The sequence below is a fragment of the Miniopterus schreibersii genome (assembly GCF_964146895.1).
Source record: "Miniopterus schreibersii genome assembly, chromosome: 3".
Taxonomy (NCBI): Eukaryota; Metazoa; Chordata; class Mammalia; order Chiroptera; family Miniopteridae; genus Miniopterus; species Miniopterus schreibersii.
The window spans coordinates 51426234-51446832 of NC_138103.1; the positions used below are offsets into that span (position 1 = coordinate 51426234).

Sequence of the window (20599 nt, forward strand, 5' to 3'; positions counted from 1 at the left end):
AAACAAGCCTTATGTGAAATAAAGGTGCTTATTCATAAATAAGAAAAATATGAATTCTAGTTCTCGTTGTTAATATTAAGAGCTGGATTTCTCTGTGTCTTAAATTATAAATTTAAGATCAAAGTGCAATAAGAGACTAAAGGATAGGGAGTTCTATAATTATGTCGCAGGATTCATTGTTGGTTTTAGAGAATATTCACCCCAAAACTCTTCAAAATAGAATAGAGTAGGATAAAGCTTGATGGAATATGGCTAAAACTTGATAGAGGGAATTCTCTATTCCATTCTATTTTAAGAAAAACTCATGGGGAAAATTTTTATGTGAAAGCATCTTATTGCAGTTAAATTTAATCACAGCATCTAGATGGTCCTGAAATCAGGATGTTTTTGTTTGTTTACTGTTTTGGGAGTTTTTTTGAAGCCTTTAAACAACCTGAATATTATGACAAAAATAATACATTTTATTCCTTTATTAGTAAAGGAATATTTTCACTGGTTAATGATCATTACTAAAAGCAAAATGAGTAAAAGTAAAGATGAGACATAAAGAAATCAGATTTTTTTTGGATTTTAATTGTGCTCACTGCAATAATTTCTTCTCTCTGAGAAGCACAATTATATTATAAATACATCAATTGTAGAATGGCTTTTACAATTAGAAAAGGGCACAAAATGTAGTTGATATTTATAACTTCACAGGCTTATAGAAATAATTTCTATTATTTATAATAGGGACCTTTCATGAACAAAAAACATCAAATGTTTAATTAATCAAGCCTAAGGAAAGCTTTTAAAAGGCACCAGCAAACCAGTGAAAATTCTCTTTTACAAGTTATTTCATAGACTGCACTTCAGAGGTTTTTATTTTTTTCTTCTTAGAGCCTCATAAAAAGGCTCTGATTTCAAGTGTATTCTAGGTTGTTGTAGTTATCTTAATTCTAGCTTCCAGGTAATTAAGGTACATTAATACAAATGATGCATAAAATAAAAAGTAGCAACAATATAAAATGGGCATGTGAAATTAGATGCTATATGAGGTGGTCTTTATGGTTCACTTTAGTTTTATGAATCAAATAGTTCTTCAAAGGCACAGTTATTTCCAGTGATTTTTTTTTTTTTAAAGCTTATGAAGTTTTGTAATGAAACACTGACCTCATATACAATTAAAAGTATGCTTTATTTTTTATTTTTAATAAGGTGTTATTTATTTGGAAACATTTAATTTCCATTAATTTAACTAAAATTCCTAATTTCTCTTTTGTTAGGTATTACAGTGATAGAGAGAAACACAGAAAACTGGATGATCACAGGAGTAGAGATCACAGGTCAAATTTGGAAGGGAGTTTAAAAGATAGACCTCATTCGGATCATCGTTCTCATTCAGATCATCGGTTACATTCAGATCATCGGTCAAGTTCTGAATATACACATCATAAATCTTCCAGGGATTATAGGTATCACTCAGATTGGCAAATGGACCACAGAGCTTCCAGTAGTGGGCCCAGATCACCACTAGATCAGAGGTCTCCTTATGGCTCCAGATCTCCATTTGAGCACTCAATTGAACACAAAAGTACACCTGAGCATACCTGGAGTAATCGGAAAACATAACAAAAACTGATATTTTGTCTTTCCGGACTTTTCTTTTAGCCATATATCATAAACCAACACAGTAATTGCCTTACATGACTTGAAAGCTATAAACAGATCTTCTATCAGTAGCAGTATTGTTACTTCTTTCCAGGATGCAAGGTCTATATCCCAACAGAAGAGAAAATATTTTTATATTTAAGGATTATGCTGCACTGTACTACAAATATTGTAGTACTTTTTTTTTTTCTTTTTTAAAGAAATGGAAATGTTTACTCTTACAGGGACCTCAACACTGCCCTTCCATATAGGCTGGATAAAACTGTTTCTAAGTCAGTGATTTTAGACTGACCTCCATTTAAATTATGTTTGTATATGAACTTTACTCTGACCTGTGATCATGTTTCAGGAAGGAATGAAAGAGAGTTCTTTTCTTAATAAAGAAAAAACACTCAAGGATTTTGTTCACTTTCCAAAGCTACTTGTTTACATTGTACACTGCGACCACCTTGCCGCTTTTCATCACAAGCTTGAATATTTAAATTCTGTACTTATATCTGTAAAATAGCCAGGAACTTCCTGTTTGTGATCTATTATTATGCCTTTTTACATACACACAAAAAAAAATTGACTGTAAATTATTGTAAATAGATTAAATGAGCTTTCCTTACTTCCCTTTCTCAGGCTTTTTTTGACTGTTCCTTTCCCTACCAACTCAGGCCTTCTTATTGTTTAAAAAAAAAAAAAATCAGTGTAGTAACACTTTTTAATGATTTGTCTTGATGGAATCATTGTTTAGAATGTAAAAAATGGGGAAAGGGGCCACTTAATTCCATTAGTCCTCTTTTTATATTGACTATTTTATTAGATACATGTTCTTTTACCTTTTAATTTTATTTTATTTTTTGGTCAATATTGTGTTTGTAGTAGCAAAATGGTGAGATAATATGTAAAGTCTAAACTGCATGCTCTGGAAACATTATTTTCAGATGCATTTGGTTTAAAAGGGTAGGTGTATGAACACTTTCAGAATCCAAAATGGCCAAAAGTTATTGTAAATCCATTTGTTTTCCCTTTTCATGTGGGCAATAATGTCAAATGTGCTATGCAGCCAGGTAACATTTTAGATAAATTTGATTGACTTTTAATATAAACTGTTACAATGCACACTGATTGTATATAAAAACCTTATATATGACAAATTAAATTTAAGAAAAAGGATATGTGGGCTCCTGTAATTTTCTGCTGCATTTTTATTCCCTCAAGCACTTAACTTTTTTTCTTTTTTAAAGTAGTAACATTTAGCTGCCAGGAAAAGGATATTTTGGTAAGCAGTTGAATATAGTTAATGTGTAGCACTACAACTAAATCTATTTTGAAGACTATGAATCTATGAAGTAAAATTTAGATCATAGAAATTTTTGTTGGAATATTTGGTTTTCTGCAGATATTATTTTAGAATACCTTATATTTATTCACAGATTTTTATTTTGTTATATTCAATGGGAATTTTTGACTCATAGAGCATACATTCTTGGGTGTGTGCTGTGATGTAACAAATTTGAACCTTAACTTTGACAAATATATTGATATTTTCTAACAGTATTCTTAAGTGTATCCCTATTAATTTAGCTATGGGAGCAATCTAGAGAAATTTGTTCATAGATGTATTTTTTAAACATTTTTTGTTTATCCAATTAGGTCTAAAATTTACACTAAGAGTTACAAAACAAAGCTCGCTTTCCAGTTATTTTTGTTGTTTTTAAGCAGTAATTCCTCTTTTAGGTAGTTGCCATGAAGAGTGCTGATCTTTTTTTTCCTGGTATATCACATAACAGGGATAATTCAATTTTTAAATATCTTATTTATAATTAAATATAAACATGAAAAAACAATTCAGTAGCGGTACACATTTTTAAGCTTTTTCACTTTTTACCACTTTTACTATAAGTGATTCTTTTATTCCACAAGATAGCAGTGAATAAAATAATGTAATGCTTAGAAGTCACAATATTAACACAGAACAGATCAGGGTTGGCATTTTTAATTCATCTCTTTGTAGCTGGGATATTTGCATTATATCCTATTGTGCAAATTTCGTGAAACAGTATTACATTTTTTGAGACAATAGAATGGACTCTAACATTCTTAACAATTCTACATTTAGTTGAATATTTCAGTCAACTAATTAGCTGAGTTGAGTGAAAAATCTAAAACTGTATGTAACATTAATCGATGGAAAATATGTTCATTATTTGTAAGAAGTCAGTAATTACATAGAAGAGGAATAAGCCATAAATTTATTAAAACACAATGGAGAACATTAGTACATAGATATAATGGGACATTCTCGATAAAATATGCTTAATTTTTGTCTTACATGCTCATTCTGCTTTGCATTTTTATCCATTTGTGTTTAATTTTTCAAGGATGAGAGATTATGCATAGTACTGTACCAATTAACCTTCCACTTAATAATATACAATAAATGATTCTTACTAAAAGCAATGGCCTGTTTGCTTATAAAGAAAATATTTTTGCGTAGGGTATGTTAGAAAATAATTCTCAGGCTGGAAAGCTGTGGAAAACTGGAGTGTGAATGATTTGTTCATTATTTGCAGAGTGACTGGCTTAGTAAAATTAGAACCTTGACAGTTGTGTACAATGTAGTAGATGTAACTCCATTTGCAATCTTTTTGTAGTTAAAAAATGAAAGGGTTGTGTAGATTTTGTGCTGATTTACACATTTTGTTTTCTTGAGATTTATCAAGAATATGCACTAGGGATAAAGGTCATAATTCTTATCTATGCAGCATATGACTCTTTCTGACTAGAAAATGCTCTTTGGACCATAAATGTCATAGCTTTATAACTGACAGTTTTGTGGGGGAGAGGGATGGAAAAGCAGCTAATTTTTATGGGATTTTTTTAGACTTCATCTGAACCTTAAATGTGAGCTGGTAATGTGACTTAATTGTTAAAACTTTGAGTAGTTTATTAGTTAGCAAATAATGCAAAATATAAATTAAAATATTTCTGAATTGATATATTTAAGCATATTAATATAGATACCCCTATCAAACAGATTACTTAAATTCAAGACAAAAAATACAAACAAAACTATTGAATGCTTGTTAAGGGGAGGCAAACTAGGATAGTACAACAAAATATCTTGAGAGAAAACATTAAAACTTCTGTGGTACAATTCTTAAGGCATGTTTTAAATATTTAAAAGAAAATTCAATTGGAATTATGTTTTCTGGCAATAACTATAGTGGCTTTGTAGATCTCTTTATGCTAATTTTTCTTATTTTTTTAGAACCTAATGAGGTTGATTTTATAGAAAATCTGGATTCTTTATAAAGAAAGACCTAGGGATAGGAAATAGCTATGCTAAAGAATGAAAGAGGTGATTACTTGGATAGGGTTAAAAAAGTACTTGGCAGATTTTTCCAAGTTTCTATATAAATTCTCCAATGGGGCTTCATGTGCCAGACTTTCTACCCTAAAAGACTGTTAGCCACCTTCTCCTCTAGTTTAAAAACCAAAACACTCAAACCTTTATTTGAAACAGGATTAGTAGTTCAGACACCCAAATGAATGAGAAGTTTTTAACTCCGCGTTCCACTCTACATTTGAGTCAATATAAATATTAAAGAGGTGTAGTCAGTCTTTAAAAAACTCCAGCTCGTAATTCTGTTAAATGAGTTAAGGGTCTTGGCTGCACTGACGATCCATGTTTCGTCTGGCAGGAACGCGGGTTGCATTGTGGTTTCGTTAGTGCAGGCGCTTGAGGCTTCCCGCGTGCAGGTGAGCGGTGGAATAGCACCGGCCCTCTTTCTTGTTTTTCTCTCTGTGTTTTGAAACCTTTGTCTTTGGTGTTCTGCAGCAGTGCTGTGCAAGGTGTGCTAGGTGTGGTTTTACTTTCTTTGCTCAGGTTTTGCTATTTTCGCTTTCTGGAACCCCTGTGGTGTTGCTATTAGGTGACTTCGTCTCTTCTGCCTCAACAGCTTTAGTATTTTTCCTTTTCTTTCCATTTCTCTGGAGTATCTTCAGCATCCAGTCTCCTGACCTTATCTCCAGGTGTCTAACCTTAAAACGTAGAACCACACTCAGTCCTTTCCCACCAAAGACCTTTAAAAAAACATTCCAGTGTTTCATAATCTTTGACGAATGTACTCCTGTTTCACAGCTGTCCTCCATGGCACTCTCCTGGCTGCTGCTGCTCTGTTCGCTTCATTCGTGCTCTTCTCTTTGCTCTTGGACTGCCCCGAAAACCACTTCTGGGTCTTCGTATTGTCCCTCTGTAAGAATGCTTCCACCTCTGATTTATCCAAAGCTTGACCCCTCAATTTAGGTCTCAGCTCATGTCGTTTCTGACCTCCAAATTGGTACCTTGCCCCTATCATCTTTTAAAAAAAGTTTTTAAGAGTTTACTTGGGCAAAATCAGTTAGAATTAGGCAACACCAAACCAGAAGTGATTAGGAGTGCACCCCCCCCCAACAGGAGCTCGGGGAGAAACTTTTGGGCCGAAGCAAAGCAAGGAAATTGATTGCCAGTAGCTTAAAGCCCAGTTGGCTGTTGTGATCTGTGCCCTTCATTTACAGGTGTAACCTTGAGGCGCTCACAGGCTCAGATTTTGGTTCGCTTCTGTAGGGCCACCATGGCATTGGGGCCACCTGGGTCTAACGGCCTCCTTGTTCAGCAATTCTTGGTTCAAAGTTCTCTACCATGGCCACTGTAATTGAAGACCATCTCTTTGATAGAGTTAACCTGCTGGTTCAGCCTTAAAACAGAATTTTATTCACCTGAGGCCTCCCAGAAGCCCCCAGGTCAGCTTAGGTCAGACCCAGCCCGGTTTCCGGATCCGGTGGGGGAAAAACGCTCAGATAAAGCCGGAGGCTCATGATGCAGAGGCCAGAGCGAGGGCCCCAGGCTCCGGAGAGGCTGACCCGCCAGCCACCTGCGGATCGGTGAGCTCCGGGACGCGCAGGCCCGCCGCCTGCCTGCTGCTCCGTGGCTCCTGGCGCCGCGGCGGGAGGTCTTTGGTTTGCTCTCCTGACACCAGAACTCTTCAAAAGTAAGCTGAGGCATATTAATTTTAAGAGTTTATATGAGTAAAAAGTGACTTAAATAGGGCAGTGCCAAAGGGGAAGCGTTCGGAGCGCTCACGTCCCTGTCATTTTACATTCCTTGCTGTGCTGCTCCTCGCACTTACCAACGCTGTCTGTCGTTGTCTGTTTGTCCTTGCGTGCCTCCTCACTGGAATGGAAGTTCCACTCGGGCAGAGACTATTTCCTTCGCTGCTGTGTCCCCGGCACCTAAAGCAGTGCCTCAGACCAACTATTTTTTCGTTATTTTGGTATCTCTCCCAGAAATGCTATGACCCATTACGGAGTTTTTTTCTTGCCATTGTTACCTGACGTGTTAGTATTATTGGAAACTTCTGTATGCCTTACCCGTATCTCTGTTACTGAATCTGTGGGCTATTTTCCAGTTTTTAAACTTGACTAATAATCCCCTGAGGTGTTTGAGAAATATAGAAACACCTACGTTTCATTTGTAGGAATTAAAATTGGCAGAGAAAGGCTCCAAGTAATATGATTTTAGGAATTTTAATATTTATTTCATTGACTTTAATTAATGAGATTAATTCCACTGTTATAGAGAGATAATACCGACATATAAATGAAAATTTGATTTCTGTAATTTATGGCTACTTAAGAAGTACAATTCTTTGACCAGGTATTCAGAGATGTATATAATAGGAAAATATAAAACATTTGGTTTGTTTATACTATTTATCCTTTGAAAGACAATGTGTTTTTAGATGGCATGATACAAGTAAAGAACACAATTTGTAAAGACATAATGCAAGAGAAATATTTTGCATCTCCAATGTTTTTTAAATGAAAGAGCAAAACAATTCCCTCTCACTGGTACTTGCTATTTTTTTCTCATTAAAAAATATAGGTCCAAAAAAAGTAGGTCATATTTACATAAGGTAAATTCATCTTTTTTAGGTATACAGTATGAGGAACTTTGACATATTATACTGTGGTGCAGCCACCAACGTATTTAAGATATAAAACGTTTCCAACCTAGCCCCTGGCAACTACTGATTTGGCCCCAGTGTTTCATTTTTTCCATAATGTCATATGAATGGAATCATACAGAATTTAGGATTTTGAGCCTGCCTTTCACTTAGCATAATGCTTTTAAAATTCATCCATGTTTTTGCGTTTATCAGTAGTTCACTCCCGTTTATTTCTGAGTAGCCATCTTTGTTTTGGGTAAACTACAATTTGTGTTTCCATTCACTGTCTGAGTGTGTAGTCCTTTGGCTATTATGAATAAAGATGCTATAAACATTCGTGTACAGGTCTCTGGGTAGCCATTTAATTTTTCTTTGGTAAATATCTTGGAGTTGGATTGCTGGGTTGTATGATGAACTGTATTTTTTATTTTATAAAGACTACCAAATTATTTTCCAAAATGGATATATCATTTTACATTCCCACCAGCTACAGATAGGAGTTTTTATGACTCTGTATCCATGTGAACATTGTGTATTGAAGGTTGTTTCATTTCAGCCATTCTGTTAGGTGTGTAGTGGTAACTCAATTTGCATTTTCCTGCTGACTAATGATATGCAACAGTTTTAATGTGTCTATTTGCCATCTTTATCTCTTTGGTAAAGTATCTGTTCAATTTTTTCCTGTTTTATAAAATACAATTGTGTCTTTTTCTTGTTGAGTAGTCTAGCTAGAGGTTTGCCATTTTTACTGATCTTTTAAAAAATCAGCTTTTGGTTTTATTGATTTTTGTGTGTGTGTGTTTGTCTTTAGAAAAAAGATTTGATTTTTGGGGGGCCATTTTAGTTTCACAGCAAAATTCAGTGGAAGGTTCAGAGATTTGCCCTATAGTCCCTACCCCCGCATCTGCACAGCCTCCCTCAGCGCCAGAATTCCTCCCCACGGTGGACTTGCGCTGACACACCATTCTCACCCCAAGCCCCAGGCTCCGTTAGGCTCACCCTTGGCGGTCTCTATGCTATGGACTTAGGCAAATGTGTAATGACACGTATCCACCGCTATAGTACCACACAGAATAGTTTCAGTGCCCTGAAAATCCTCTCGGCTCTGCCTATTCATTCCTTCCCTCCCCCCCAACCCCTGGCAACCATTGATCCTTTGAGTGGCCCCCTATTTTTGCTGTTTCCAAAGGGTCATGCAGTTGGAATCATACAGTATGTAGCCGTTTCAGTTGGCTTCTTTCACTAAATTCCATGAGTTGAGTTTCCTCCATATCTTTTCATGGCTTGACAGCTAATTTCTTTTTAGTGCTGAAGAAAAAATCCATTGTCCAAATGTAGCAGCTTACACGTCCCTGGACATACCAAAGGACAGCTTGGTTGCTTCCAAGTTTGGGCAACTGTGAATGAAACATTCACACAAACATTCATGCGCAGGTGTTTGTTTTCATAAGTTTCCAGATCATTTGGGTAAATACCAAAGACTATATGGTAATAGCATGTTTAGTTTTGTAAGAAGCGGCTAAACTATCTTCCAGAGTGGCGCGTTTTGAATTTTGGTTACTCTGATAGGTGTGTAGCGGTACCTCATTGTTGTTTTAATTTGCACTTCCCTAATGACATGATGTTGAACATCTTTGCATATGTTAATTTTTAAATTCTCATTTTTGTTTTCACTTGCATTTCTCTGTATTAGCAGTGAGTTTGAGCGTCTCTTCAGATACCTCATATTAACTTAAGTGTCTTCTGTGAATTGCCTGTTCACAGAGTTGGTCCATTTTTCTGTTGCTTTTTTTCTTGTTGATTCTTAGTTGTTCCTTTGGGATGCTGGAAAATGATTACCTTGTTGGTCTAAAATACTGTAAATATATCCTTCCAACTTGTTATCTATAATTATTTCCCGGTGTATTTTATTGAACAAAAATTCTTAATGATTATCAAATCCATTATCTTTCTTGCCTCATGGTTTGTACTTTTGGATTTTGAGTAAGTCCTTTATCTGCACCTTAGTCACCAAGTGTTTTCCTACATTATCTTCTATTCATTTTTTTATAGTTTTAGATTTCACATTTAAGTTTTTGACTCATTTGGAAGCTACTTTGTTTATCATTTTAGGTAAGAATATAGGCTTGACATATATCAAGTTCCTGTATTTTTTGGTCTATGCAACTCATTATAAAATAGTTAATGCCTCTGTTAAAATGATATGTTTACAGTGTATTTATGCCAGTGTCAGAGCAATTAGTACAAGTATTTTTATATTTTAAATTGGTTTACTCTGTATTCCTGTAGTATTTTGGAACTAAATACATGGATATATTTAGAGGTTTTTATTTATATAGAATCAGTCAAATTAATTTTGGTATTGGCTTTATTTATTTCACTTAGTGAATAAGGAAGTAGATACACAAAGAGTTAAACTGACTTTTCCAAGTGGGATAGAGGTTGATTCTTGGTGAAGTCAGTAGCAAATATGTATTCCTTAACTTTGCCTTTATTATATGTATAGCTTTGAACATATCTATGTGTTTTGTTTTCTTTTTGCTGCTGAGTCTTTGATTCAGTTATAGGAAAACATTTGGCAAAATAGGTGTTTCATATGTTAAAGACTTCTTTTCACATTACTCTGCTCCTTCATGACCCTCATTCCTGCATGAGCTTAAATCTTTTGGGTGGGAACAGTAATACTTTTGATAAATTTGAGCAAAATTGAGACTAGGGGATGGCATTTTGGTAGAAGTCTCTTATCATAGCAAAAAATAGAGGTGTGTGAAAGCCACCCTTCCAGAATGTGCATTCTCGCCATCTGCAGGCTCACCAGCTCGGGTACAGTTCGGTGTATTCTAACGCAGAACATCTTATTTATAACTTCTAATTGTAATAGTAGGATGGATGTCTGAACAGGTGTAAGTATTTTGCAAAGCAAATGTTATTAAAGGTCTTTTGGGCCTTGGCTGGTGTGGCTCAGTTGGCTGAGCATCATCCTGTGCACCAAAAGGTCACTGGTTTGATTCCCAGTCAGGGCACCAAAAAAAAGGGGGGGGGGGCGGGGGCAGAGGGCGTGAATAGACAGTTTTTCAAGGAATGCATGCGGATGAAAGGAGGTTCCCTGGTAATCACACGCATAATACAGCTGGGCCACTGCCCATTTCTTGTCTCTCAGACATGCTCTCCAATCACAGGGAAGACTTCCATGGCCAAGCTTGTTCTCTGTGGTTGAATTAGTCAGGGTTTTCCAGAGAAACATTATACATACAGAATATATATATTACATATAATATATGTAGAGAGAATGTATATGTGTGTGTGTATATATATGATGTATATACAGTTTAACAGCTAGTAGCTCAGTTTTGAAAATGAAATGTATTTTAATAAACACTGCCTTTATAATTATTCAAAGTGTGTGTATACATTTTTGGGACACTATATGTATATGAGAGAGAGAGATTTTAAGGCATTGGCTCACATGATTGTGGGAGAAGAGAGGACGTTTAATCAAGGTGAAAAATAAGGAAATATTTTAGAGAATGGGAAAGAAAACACCTTAGAAGATATATGTGATGGCATGCTGTGAATAAATAAAAATGACCAAGGTACTCCAAGTGATTCCCTGTGACTATTTTCTATACCTTCCAAACAGGCAACCCTGCTTATCTTTCAACTCTATAAAATAGCAATAATTACAGCTGGTTGCTATTATTGAGCACCTTACCTATGTGTGTGTGCAGTTGTACACGGCACCTGTGAGGCCAGTATTTAGACCACTTTACTGTGTGGAAACCGTCCAAGAGAAGTTAATTCTCCCAAGATCACAGCAAGCGGTGGGTAGGGATAAAATTCAGATACAGTTCTGTCCAATTTCTTTCTTTACCGCTCTTTGTGCTGTGCCATGCTTCCTGCGTGAGGAGCATGCTAGTCACCCACAGCACCGGGCGTGGCGTCCCTGGGCGCCGGTGGCCAAGGAGAAGGGCTCTGCGGGAAGACGTACAAAGGCCACCCTGCGCCGCGGCACCGACAGCCCACAGGCCGGTTCTCTCTGCTGATAAGCTGTCTGTGTCATTCCTCTGGACTCTTTAGCACTGTCTGGATGCTTCTGAAAAAGCAAGTCTTTTTGCTTGGTCAATGCCAAGTTACAATTATTAAAGGCGAACAACTTGAATTTTTGATCCACTGTAAAATCCTAATTTCCAAAATTCTCTCAAAACTTGTGAGGGTATATAAGATGTAGCCATTTCTATAACACGATGCCATTCATTCAGTGCAACGAAAGGCAATGGAATTCCTGTTTCCAAGATGCCACATGTCCAAATCTGTAAGGCGTGTATGTTTCAGCTGTTGTGACCACCAGAGGGCAGTATGCATCCACTCGGACTAAAACACAGAACTACTTTTTTAAGGGTGTTCTGCAAAATTGTTGCCCTCAGACTCCGAAAAGTAATTTCAAAAATTATAAATTTCCCTTCAAACAGTATAAGTTGACATCTAAAAACTTTCAAGATAAGTAGATAACTTTTTTATGTTATAACAAAGGATATCATTTCTGGAATATTTAAAATATTGACATTTAAAATTAAAATTTATATCACCTTTTCCATGTAGCCAAATAAATCTAAATACCATGGCAACTTGATACTCATCACCATCCATTTAAAAATTACATGGTGGGGTGCAGGAGAGGGAGGGCCCCAAGGGTCCGGTGCTCCTGTGGGTGGTGCCCCTCTACCCCTGCCCTGCCTGGTTCTCCTTGTATTTATATATATTTAAATTTATTGATGAGAGAGAGGGAGAAGAGAAAGAGAGGGGAGGAGAGGGGAGAGGAGAAGAGGGGAGAAGAGAAACATCAACTTGTCCACTTATTTAAGCATTCATTGGTTTATTCTTTTTTATTTTTATTTTTATAATTGACACTATTCCAGATGTCCCCATTTTGCTCCCCTCCACCCAGCTCCTGCCCCCCTGCCCTCTGGCCACCACCACACTGTTGTCTGTGTGCATGGGTCATGCAGGTATGTTCTTTGGCTAATCCCTTCGCCTTCTTTCAGCCAGTCCCCCTACCCTTTCCTCTCTGACAGCTGTCAGTCTGTTCCATGTATCTGTGCCTCTGTTTCTATTTAGTTTGTCAGTTTATTTTGTTAATTAGATTCCACAAATAAATGAGATCATCTAGTAGCTGTCTTTCTCTGCCTGGCTTATTTCACTTAGCATAATCATCTCCAGGTCCATCCATGCTGTCCCAAAGGGTAAGATTTCCTTCTTTTTTATGGCTGCATAGTATTCCATGGTGAAAAATGTCCCACAGCTTTTTTATCCACTCATCTACTGAGGGGCACTTGGGCTGTTTCCAGATTTTGGCTATTGTAAATAACACTGTTATGAACATAGGGGTGCATTTATTTTTTCTGATTGGTGTTTCAGAATTCTTAGAATATATTCCCAGAAGTAGGATCGATAGGTCAGTAGGCACTTGCATTTAAAATTTTTTAAGGAACCTCCATACTGTTTTCCATAGTGGCTGCCCCAGTCTGCATTCCTTCCAGCAGTGTACCAGGGTTCCCCTTTCTCCACACCCTCGCCAGCACTTGTTTGTTGATTTATTGATAGTGGCCATTCTGGCAGGTGTGAGGCCATATCTCATTGAGGTTTTCATTGCATTTATCTGATGATGAGTGATGTTGAGCATTTTTTCATGTCTATTGGCCATCTGTGTGTCCTCTTTGGAGAAGTGTCTATTCAGGTCCTTTGTTTTTAAATTGGATTGTCTTCCTGCTGTTGAGTTGCATATGTTCTTTATATATTTTGGAAATTAACACCTTATCAGATATATCATTGGCAAATATGTTCTCCCATACAGTGGGCTCCTTTTCATTTTGTTGATGGTTTCTTTCACTGTGCAGAAGCTTTTAAGTTTGATGTAGTCCCATTTGTTTATTCGTTTTTCTTTATTTTTCGTGCCCTAGTAAACATCTTGGAAAAAATACTGCTATGAGAGATGGCTGAGATTTTACTGCCTATGTTCTAGTATTTTTATGGTTTTGCGACTTACATTTAAGTCTTTTCTCCGTTTTGAGTTTATTCCTGTGTATGGTGTAAATTGGTGTAGTTTCATTTTCTTGCATGTACCTGACCAGTTTGTGCTCTCTCTCTCTCTCTCTCTCTCTCTCTCTCTTAAGCTTGGGGTGGAAGTGGGATGGAGATAGAGGTGGGTGTTGGTTTTATTCATGTCGGGGTGTCCCTTGAGTTGCTGGTGATCCCAGGCCTCCCATTCACGTGTAGGCGTGAGCACTCAGTGGGGCTTAGGGACCGAGTGGGCAACTTCACTGCAGGGCAGTGGCGTGTTCAGTTGTCATCTTTCATTGGTCTCTCCCAAGGTTAATATCTTTAGGTTGTTTCTCTGGGCCGGTTTTTGAGTGATAGACATGGTGTCTTATTGTTTCACATACAATTTTCCTGTGTTCCATTGTCAGAATCACCCAGCTCTTTTTTTGACCCCGGATTTCCCCTTTTCTGAGCCTTTCAAAAGTGCTGTGGGGCAAACTGACCTGCTTCCCGCCATCTCTCCCTTCACCTTTCCCGCACTGGATGCTGCTTCCCTCTGACCACCATTTCCCTACTCACACGTGATTTACTTGGGTTTTAGGGAATATGGATTTATTTTAGAATCAAAATTTGACTTTTTGTTTCTTTTCTGTTCTCATTTTTGGGCTTATTTAAAAGTGAGTAAGGATTCAAAAGGTATTTTCTTTGCCATTTCGTACCTGGTAGTGAGATTGGTCTTGTCTGAGCGGATAGGGCCTCCGTTAGCCTCTGAACTGTCCAGGGCCAACCCAGGAGGAGAGCAGCGCTCTGCTTTGCAAGTACAGGGCTCATGCAAGTTTTCTCAGCTGATTAAGCCAGTTACCCCATGATTTCCAGTGATTCAGGAAACTATTCACAGCATACTTCATTGAAGCAATCAGGGGAAAGCCGTTCCTGGGTTCTTAGGACTTTGAATTACTTATTCTCAGGCAGTTGACAGCACTATAACCAATAAGATGGTCAACTGAGGTCACTCAGCAAGGGGTTGTTAACTCTCATTACACGACACAAGGTGATAGCTGTGTGACCACTGCTGCACAGGCTCCACAGACCACTTCATCAAGAGGTGGGAGCCCGCCCCTCAAAAGGCATGAGAGAGCCTTAGGCCACTTGGTCATTTCCCACCCTGTGTCTTGGATTAGATCACAGAGTCTTAAGGTCTTCAAGAACCCAAAAACCGCTTAACTTTTTCTGTATAGACATAATTTTTAATTCCACTTACAATGACACATGGCCACCATGTAGTAAACATTCCTATAAATCACAGGAAAAAATTATTGTAGCAATTGATAGTCCACATTAATCTTAAAGTAACTCCTATATCATCTGTAGGCTCAGAAGCGTCAAAATACATTTACTATTCATAATACAAAGACAGCATTTCTCTCACCTTGTGACCTTGTATGCATCCCCTCAACAAGAGTATTAATACACCGGAGTCCAACAGCCACTTTATAAATCACTTGAATTTAAGCACGTATCTATCTATATTTACGCCTATACCTAGATCTCTATCTATATTTATATCTACATCTATGTGTGGTGTATTTGGCCCTGCTAGAAACTAAGGATACACATAAGTGAATTTTCTAGTTAACTTTCTTAATTATGGATTGCTATATATTTTCTTATTTTCCTAAAAGAATTCATGTAGATTAAAAGATACACATGAGCCCGGCCAGTGTGGCTCAGCAGATGAGCATCGACCGTGAACCAAGAGGTTGCTGGTTCGATTGCTGGTCGGGGCACATGCCTGGTTTTCAGGCTTGATCCCCAGTAGGGAGCCCATAGGAGGCAGCCGACCAAGGTTTCTCTCTCATTGATGTTTCTATCTCTCTATCCCTCTCCCTTCCTCTCTCTCTCAAGTCAATAAAAACATATTTTATAAAAAAAATAAAAGACACATGATAACTGATCTCTCAGCGCCTTAGTTTTTAATTATCTATTAATTCCCTTACGTTTATGAGAAGTGGATCACACTATCTTAGCCTTGAGCTTTCTGACACCAGGGCCAGAGAAAGGTGATCAGTTATATGATTCATAGAGCCTATGACATAATCCAGAGAGAGTATTATTCCTTATATTAAGAACCCAGAGACATGCATCCCCAGGTCCTAATGTCTATTACTTCCACCAAGTTTCTCATAGTTAATGAAGCAACAGGTTTTGTTGGGCAGTGTCTCGTCCCCTTCAGTCACATCATAAATGATTCACGAGAGCCACCAGGGGCAGCCGCAGAGCTGCCGAAGGCGGGACCGGGCCGCACACGCTATCTTTATGGCCTGGCTTGTCTAGGAGCAGCTCGGGGAATGCCGTTAGGAAGCAGTAGATAGCCTATCTCCTAGGCCTCGGTTATCTAAAATTAAAAACGAAAGGCAGGGGCTGGGAGTGGAGCTTGGCATATGGTAAACACTCCATGTTTATTTAATAAAAGAATGAATGAAATCCTTTATTTCAGCCATTTTTTATTGACAAACTTATATAATGGGCAGTACACATTATGCCTTTTTGTTTGGTGGATTCAAAATATAATTTAACCCTTTCCCAGGTGCCTCGGTTTCAATGTAATGAACGTCAGTGATAGCGTTCGGGGCGCCTAAACCTGTTCGCTCCCCAGCTCGAATTTAGAACGCTGTGTCTTTTATTCTGATGTACATTTTGAAGTTCTCGCTTCTGCATCCAAAGCCGTTGTCAGGTTTATTTTTGGTTATTGCCAGTGTGCCTGCTTCTCCCAGCCTTCTTTCTTCCCTCTGTAGATTTGCTGCTTTTCTTCTGATATTGAAAAAGAAGTTGATTAGCATGTGAGAATTATATCAAAAAATAGAAATAAATTAGCCCCAAGTGATGGCCAGAGGGATTCCCCTATGAGTAAAATGCACAAGGTTTTGTGCACATGTTTTTCTGTAAGATTCCTTCACTGGCTCAGGTGACTTTTTATCTTCCTATTTATCCACCCCCCCATGTTTCACTACCTCAGTTAATATTCACAATTACAGCGGCTACAACTGGGAACACAGCATCACCGACGCTGCCCAGAGCCAGCTATGCTGAAATTAAGTTCTGTACGCCAAGTGAGCGGCTAGAGTGCATGTGAACTAAAATCCCTAGATCTGTGGAGAAGCAAATGCCCTGCGGCGGCCTGCACGGCTGCGCCTGGCCTGGGGTCCCTGTCCAGAGCGCTCGGGCTGCTGCGGGCCGGCCCCCCAGGGCTGCCGCTGTGCTTCCTGCTGCGGCCGTCCAGTCAGGCGTATCATACTGGGGGGCCGGGGTCCTGAGAGGCACGAACAGCTGCCTCAGACGCATGTGACCCCGGCTCCCTGGCAGCGCAGCCCACGGCGACACTGAGCACATGGCAAATTCCGCAGGAGACCCCTCACAGAAAACTTCCCCAGGAGGGGGCATCTTTTCACTAATCTTTTCATGTTTTTGTTTCTTTGTGGCGGCCAGGGCAGGCTGGTCGCAGTAAAATCAGAACCTGTCCTAATGATTCCCGTGATCTGGGCGGCCCTGCGCACCCCGAGACGCGGTGGCCGCCGGCACCCGCGGTGCCAGCGAGGTTCCTGCCTTCTCTGAACGGCATGTGTCGCCTTGTCCGCTGTACTTTTTGGCCAAACCCAAATCAACAAGGAGTAACCTATTACAGCGATGCCCGATGCCCATTAGGAAGCTACCTGGTTTAATGCCTCTGGGTGTAAAATCCGTTGCATGCACCTGCTCAGTTCTGCTGACCACCTGGCCGGCTAGCCCAAGTGCAGTTTTCATTGTGAACCTTCTCAAAGAGAAATTCAAGAGGTCCTGAGGCTGGGAGGGAGAAGAGCCAGGACCAGCAGGCTGTGGTGTTTCCCGCCCCCACCCCTGGGTGCCGGGTGGCCTCTGCGACTCCAGCTCGCGGCCACTTCCTCGCCGCCGGTGATGCTGACCCCCAGATAAATGCCCCCAACGAGCCAGACCCCGCCTTCCGTACGCGATTATAGTTCGCTCTGGGAAGGAGTGCCTGTTTATTCCTGCCTGTGTTCTGGATAGTTGAGTCTGCAGATAGGTGATCTTGGGACAAATGCATGGTCAATCTACACAGGATACGGTGTCATCCTGAGTAAGGTGTCACCGGGAGAGCTTTCTTACAAAATACTTCCTAAGAAAGAGATTGCAGAAGTGTGGCTGGGAAAGTCATCTTGTTACACGCGTTATAGATCAGTTAAGCAAGAGCTCTAGGTGAGTGGGGACCAGATAAACCAACCGTCGCCCTGAGTCACCCAGGGGGATTGCCAAGGGGCGTTGACGGCCCAGGGCTCGGAGCTCCAATGCCCTAGATCCCCATCTGTGCCCCCCCGAAACATCACCCGCCTGCCCTTGGAGAGAGCGTGGTGGTTACTCAGTGCCTCTCTCTCATTTTCACATTCCGCGGGCAGAGTGAAAACACTCCCTTCTCTGACATCTGGGCATGTTGCATCAAATTTTCACTTAGTGATTTCCTTGTTTACCCTAAACATTTTTAGGTACCTAGAGATACTTGGGACTGGCATGACAAAATCCATGGGCAATATGACCTTAAGGTGTTCACTTTTAGCAGCATGAACAAGGTTAACTGAGGTCAGCTTAGTTTTTTAAGTGGGTCATTGCAGTTCAGTAAACTTGAGAAGTAAAGTAAGAATTTTCAAGAGAATAAGATATGTATAGTCTGTAAAGAAGAAGCAGATCTTTGAGATTTTTTTTTTTTTTGGTCGGAAAAAATAGTGTGACCCAGCATGACCATAGTAAAAAAGGCATTGGGAGTGTTTTTAAATCTTATAAAATTTAGTCCCACTCTCTACCTATTTGGGCATATTTTTCCCATGTTAATCAGATAATCATTTGCTAGCAACTGAGCTTGTTGGTGCTGCTGCCAGCTTGATTAATGAAATGGGGTGTTTGGAACACTGATGCATTTATTCCTTTAAAAACAAGTCGTTTATCTTTGTTTCTGAAATTTCCTCCCACATGTCCACCATCTTGGCCTTTATGAAATTCTTCCCCCAAATCTAAATGCATCTCTTTCTTGTAAAAAATGTGCTTCATAGCGGGTGATCACCGCATTGTCAAATTGGCTTGTTCAAGTTACTTTAAGCTCATGTTAAAAATACATTATTCCCACTATGAATAAACTGCTTAAATTGAGGTCAAAGGTAGCCCAAAGGAACCTCCTTCACTGAGCCCTGAGCCCACTCCAGGAATTCACTGACCTACACACACAGCCCGTGTTCACAAGCGATTCCGAGTGCCCTCCCGTGAACCCGTCTCCTGTGACTTTCTTTTTAACTTCATCGTTCAGAAAGCTTGGGAGCCATCAGGACTGTCCATCCTGGTAAACAGCAGCCAGGCTCACACCGAAGATGGCAGGAGCTGGGAAAGGGGACTGAATCTTTGCTCATGGACGTGACGTGAAGAAAGCCCTGCTTTCCGTTCGTACAGAAAGGCGAGGCAGGAGGAAGCTCTTGTCAGGAAAATCTGCAACCTTCTTACACACGTTTCTCTCTTCCTGACATGCCAGAACTTGTACATTTACCACCTGGAATTTCCTAAACCCCACTTAAATAAGTTGTCCTTTTAAGAAGACTAAAATATACAGAGATCTAGAAAGTTTTAAGCATCTGGAGAATATTTTGGTGTTTTCCACACCTACCTAATGATCCTGTTCCAACATGAAGAGTTGATAACAGTTTTCCCAAAGTTGATTTATGTTAGTTATTGTTAAAATCATTCATATTCATTTCTCTTTTATGTGGAGCACTAGGGAAAAAATGTTGAGATGTTTACAATGATCTTCTCTATTGATAGGCAAACGAGATGCATGAACCTGTTTCTAAACTAATGCAGATGAGAAGGCGGCCTACTGGAAGTTAATTCTTATTTTAAGCAATTTATTCTGGTAGCCATTTGGGGAAAAGAAAAAGTTAAAAAACCCCAACACTCTCAATAAGGGGCACATCAGCCACTACTGAGGCTAATCCTGGAGAAGGCCCTGTGCCCTTTGGTATAGGTTGTACATTTTAGGAATACATAATTTCTGGGTTATAAGCTTTTATACACTTAATATATAGATGATTTCAATAAATTAATTTCTGTTGAACTGATAGTGAGCTGAAAGGATACCGTACTCCAAAATAAGCATTTAGATTTATTATCACTGAGGCCTGGGTTTGAATTTATGATCTTGCCCCGTTTCTGAGCTATGTGGGATGTGGTGTGTGAGGTGCGTAGGTTACACCTGAACTAGGACCCGTCTAACCACCCAGCGGGAGGTCTTTCCCCAACTGAGGCATTTTCATCTTTCCCTTAGGAAAGTGTAGATGGGATAACCTTGTTTGCAAGATAGGTGATGATTTAGTGCATTTACAAGTTTACTACTAGGTTAAAATAATTTGAAATAAAACATTGCTCAAAACAATGAGTTTATCTGTGGCAGATGGTGTTTTCCAAAGATATCTGAAGTTAACTCTAATACCACCTTATCTTCTACAATGTGATCTAGAGACTCATCAAGAGAGAGAGTTTATTTCTGTATTTTCTTGTACAGTGGTGCTGGGTTTTTTAATGTGCTCCATTCCGGGGACCGTCCGAGTTCTGAAAGGTCCGAAACCCGAGGGAGCCGCAGCCCACAGCTGGGCCTCAGGGTCCTGCCCCCAGCAGAAGCCGCGGGGCAGGTTCCACTTCCGAGGCGGGTTCGAAACCGAAGCCTTTCCTCCCGGGTTCACGGCGTTTGTAGCCCCAAATGCTCGTCTCTAACGGAGACATCTGAAAACCGAGCTGCGGCTGTACGTGAGCGAGTCTTGCTGTGACTGCTTTGACCTTGAGATACAGGGAAGCGCTGGTGCTGGTCCCGGGGCAGCGCTTACCCACAGTGGGTTTATCATCTGCCC

At 39.4% G+C, this 20599-nt stretch overlaps 1 protein-coding gene across 1 annotated transcript in view; it reads left to right on the forward strand.

The window, feature by feature from the left end:
• CHD1 (chromodomain helicase DNA binding protein 1) overlaps positions 1-2813 on the forward strand; it is a 72606-nt gene extending 69793 nt beyond the window's left edge. The window contains exon 36 of the mRNA XM_081133117.1: positions 1266-2813. Coding sequence (XP_080989243.1) covers positions 1266-1611 — 346 coding nt within the window. The 3' untranslated portion in view covers positions 1612-2813. The remainder of the gene's footprint in view (positions 1-1265) is intronic.
• Positions 2814-20599: the final 17786 nt, after the last annotated feature.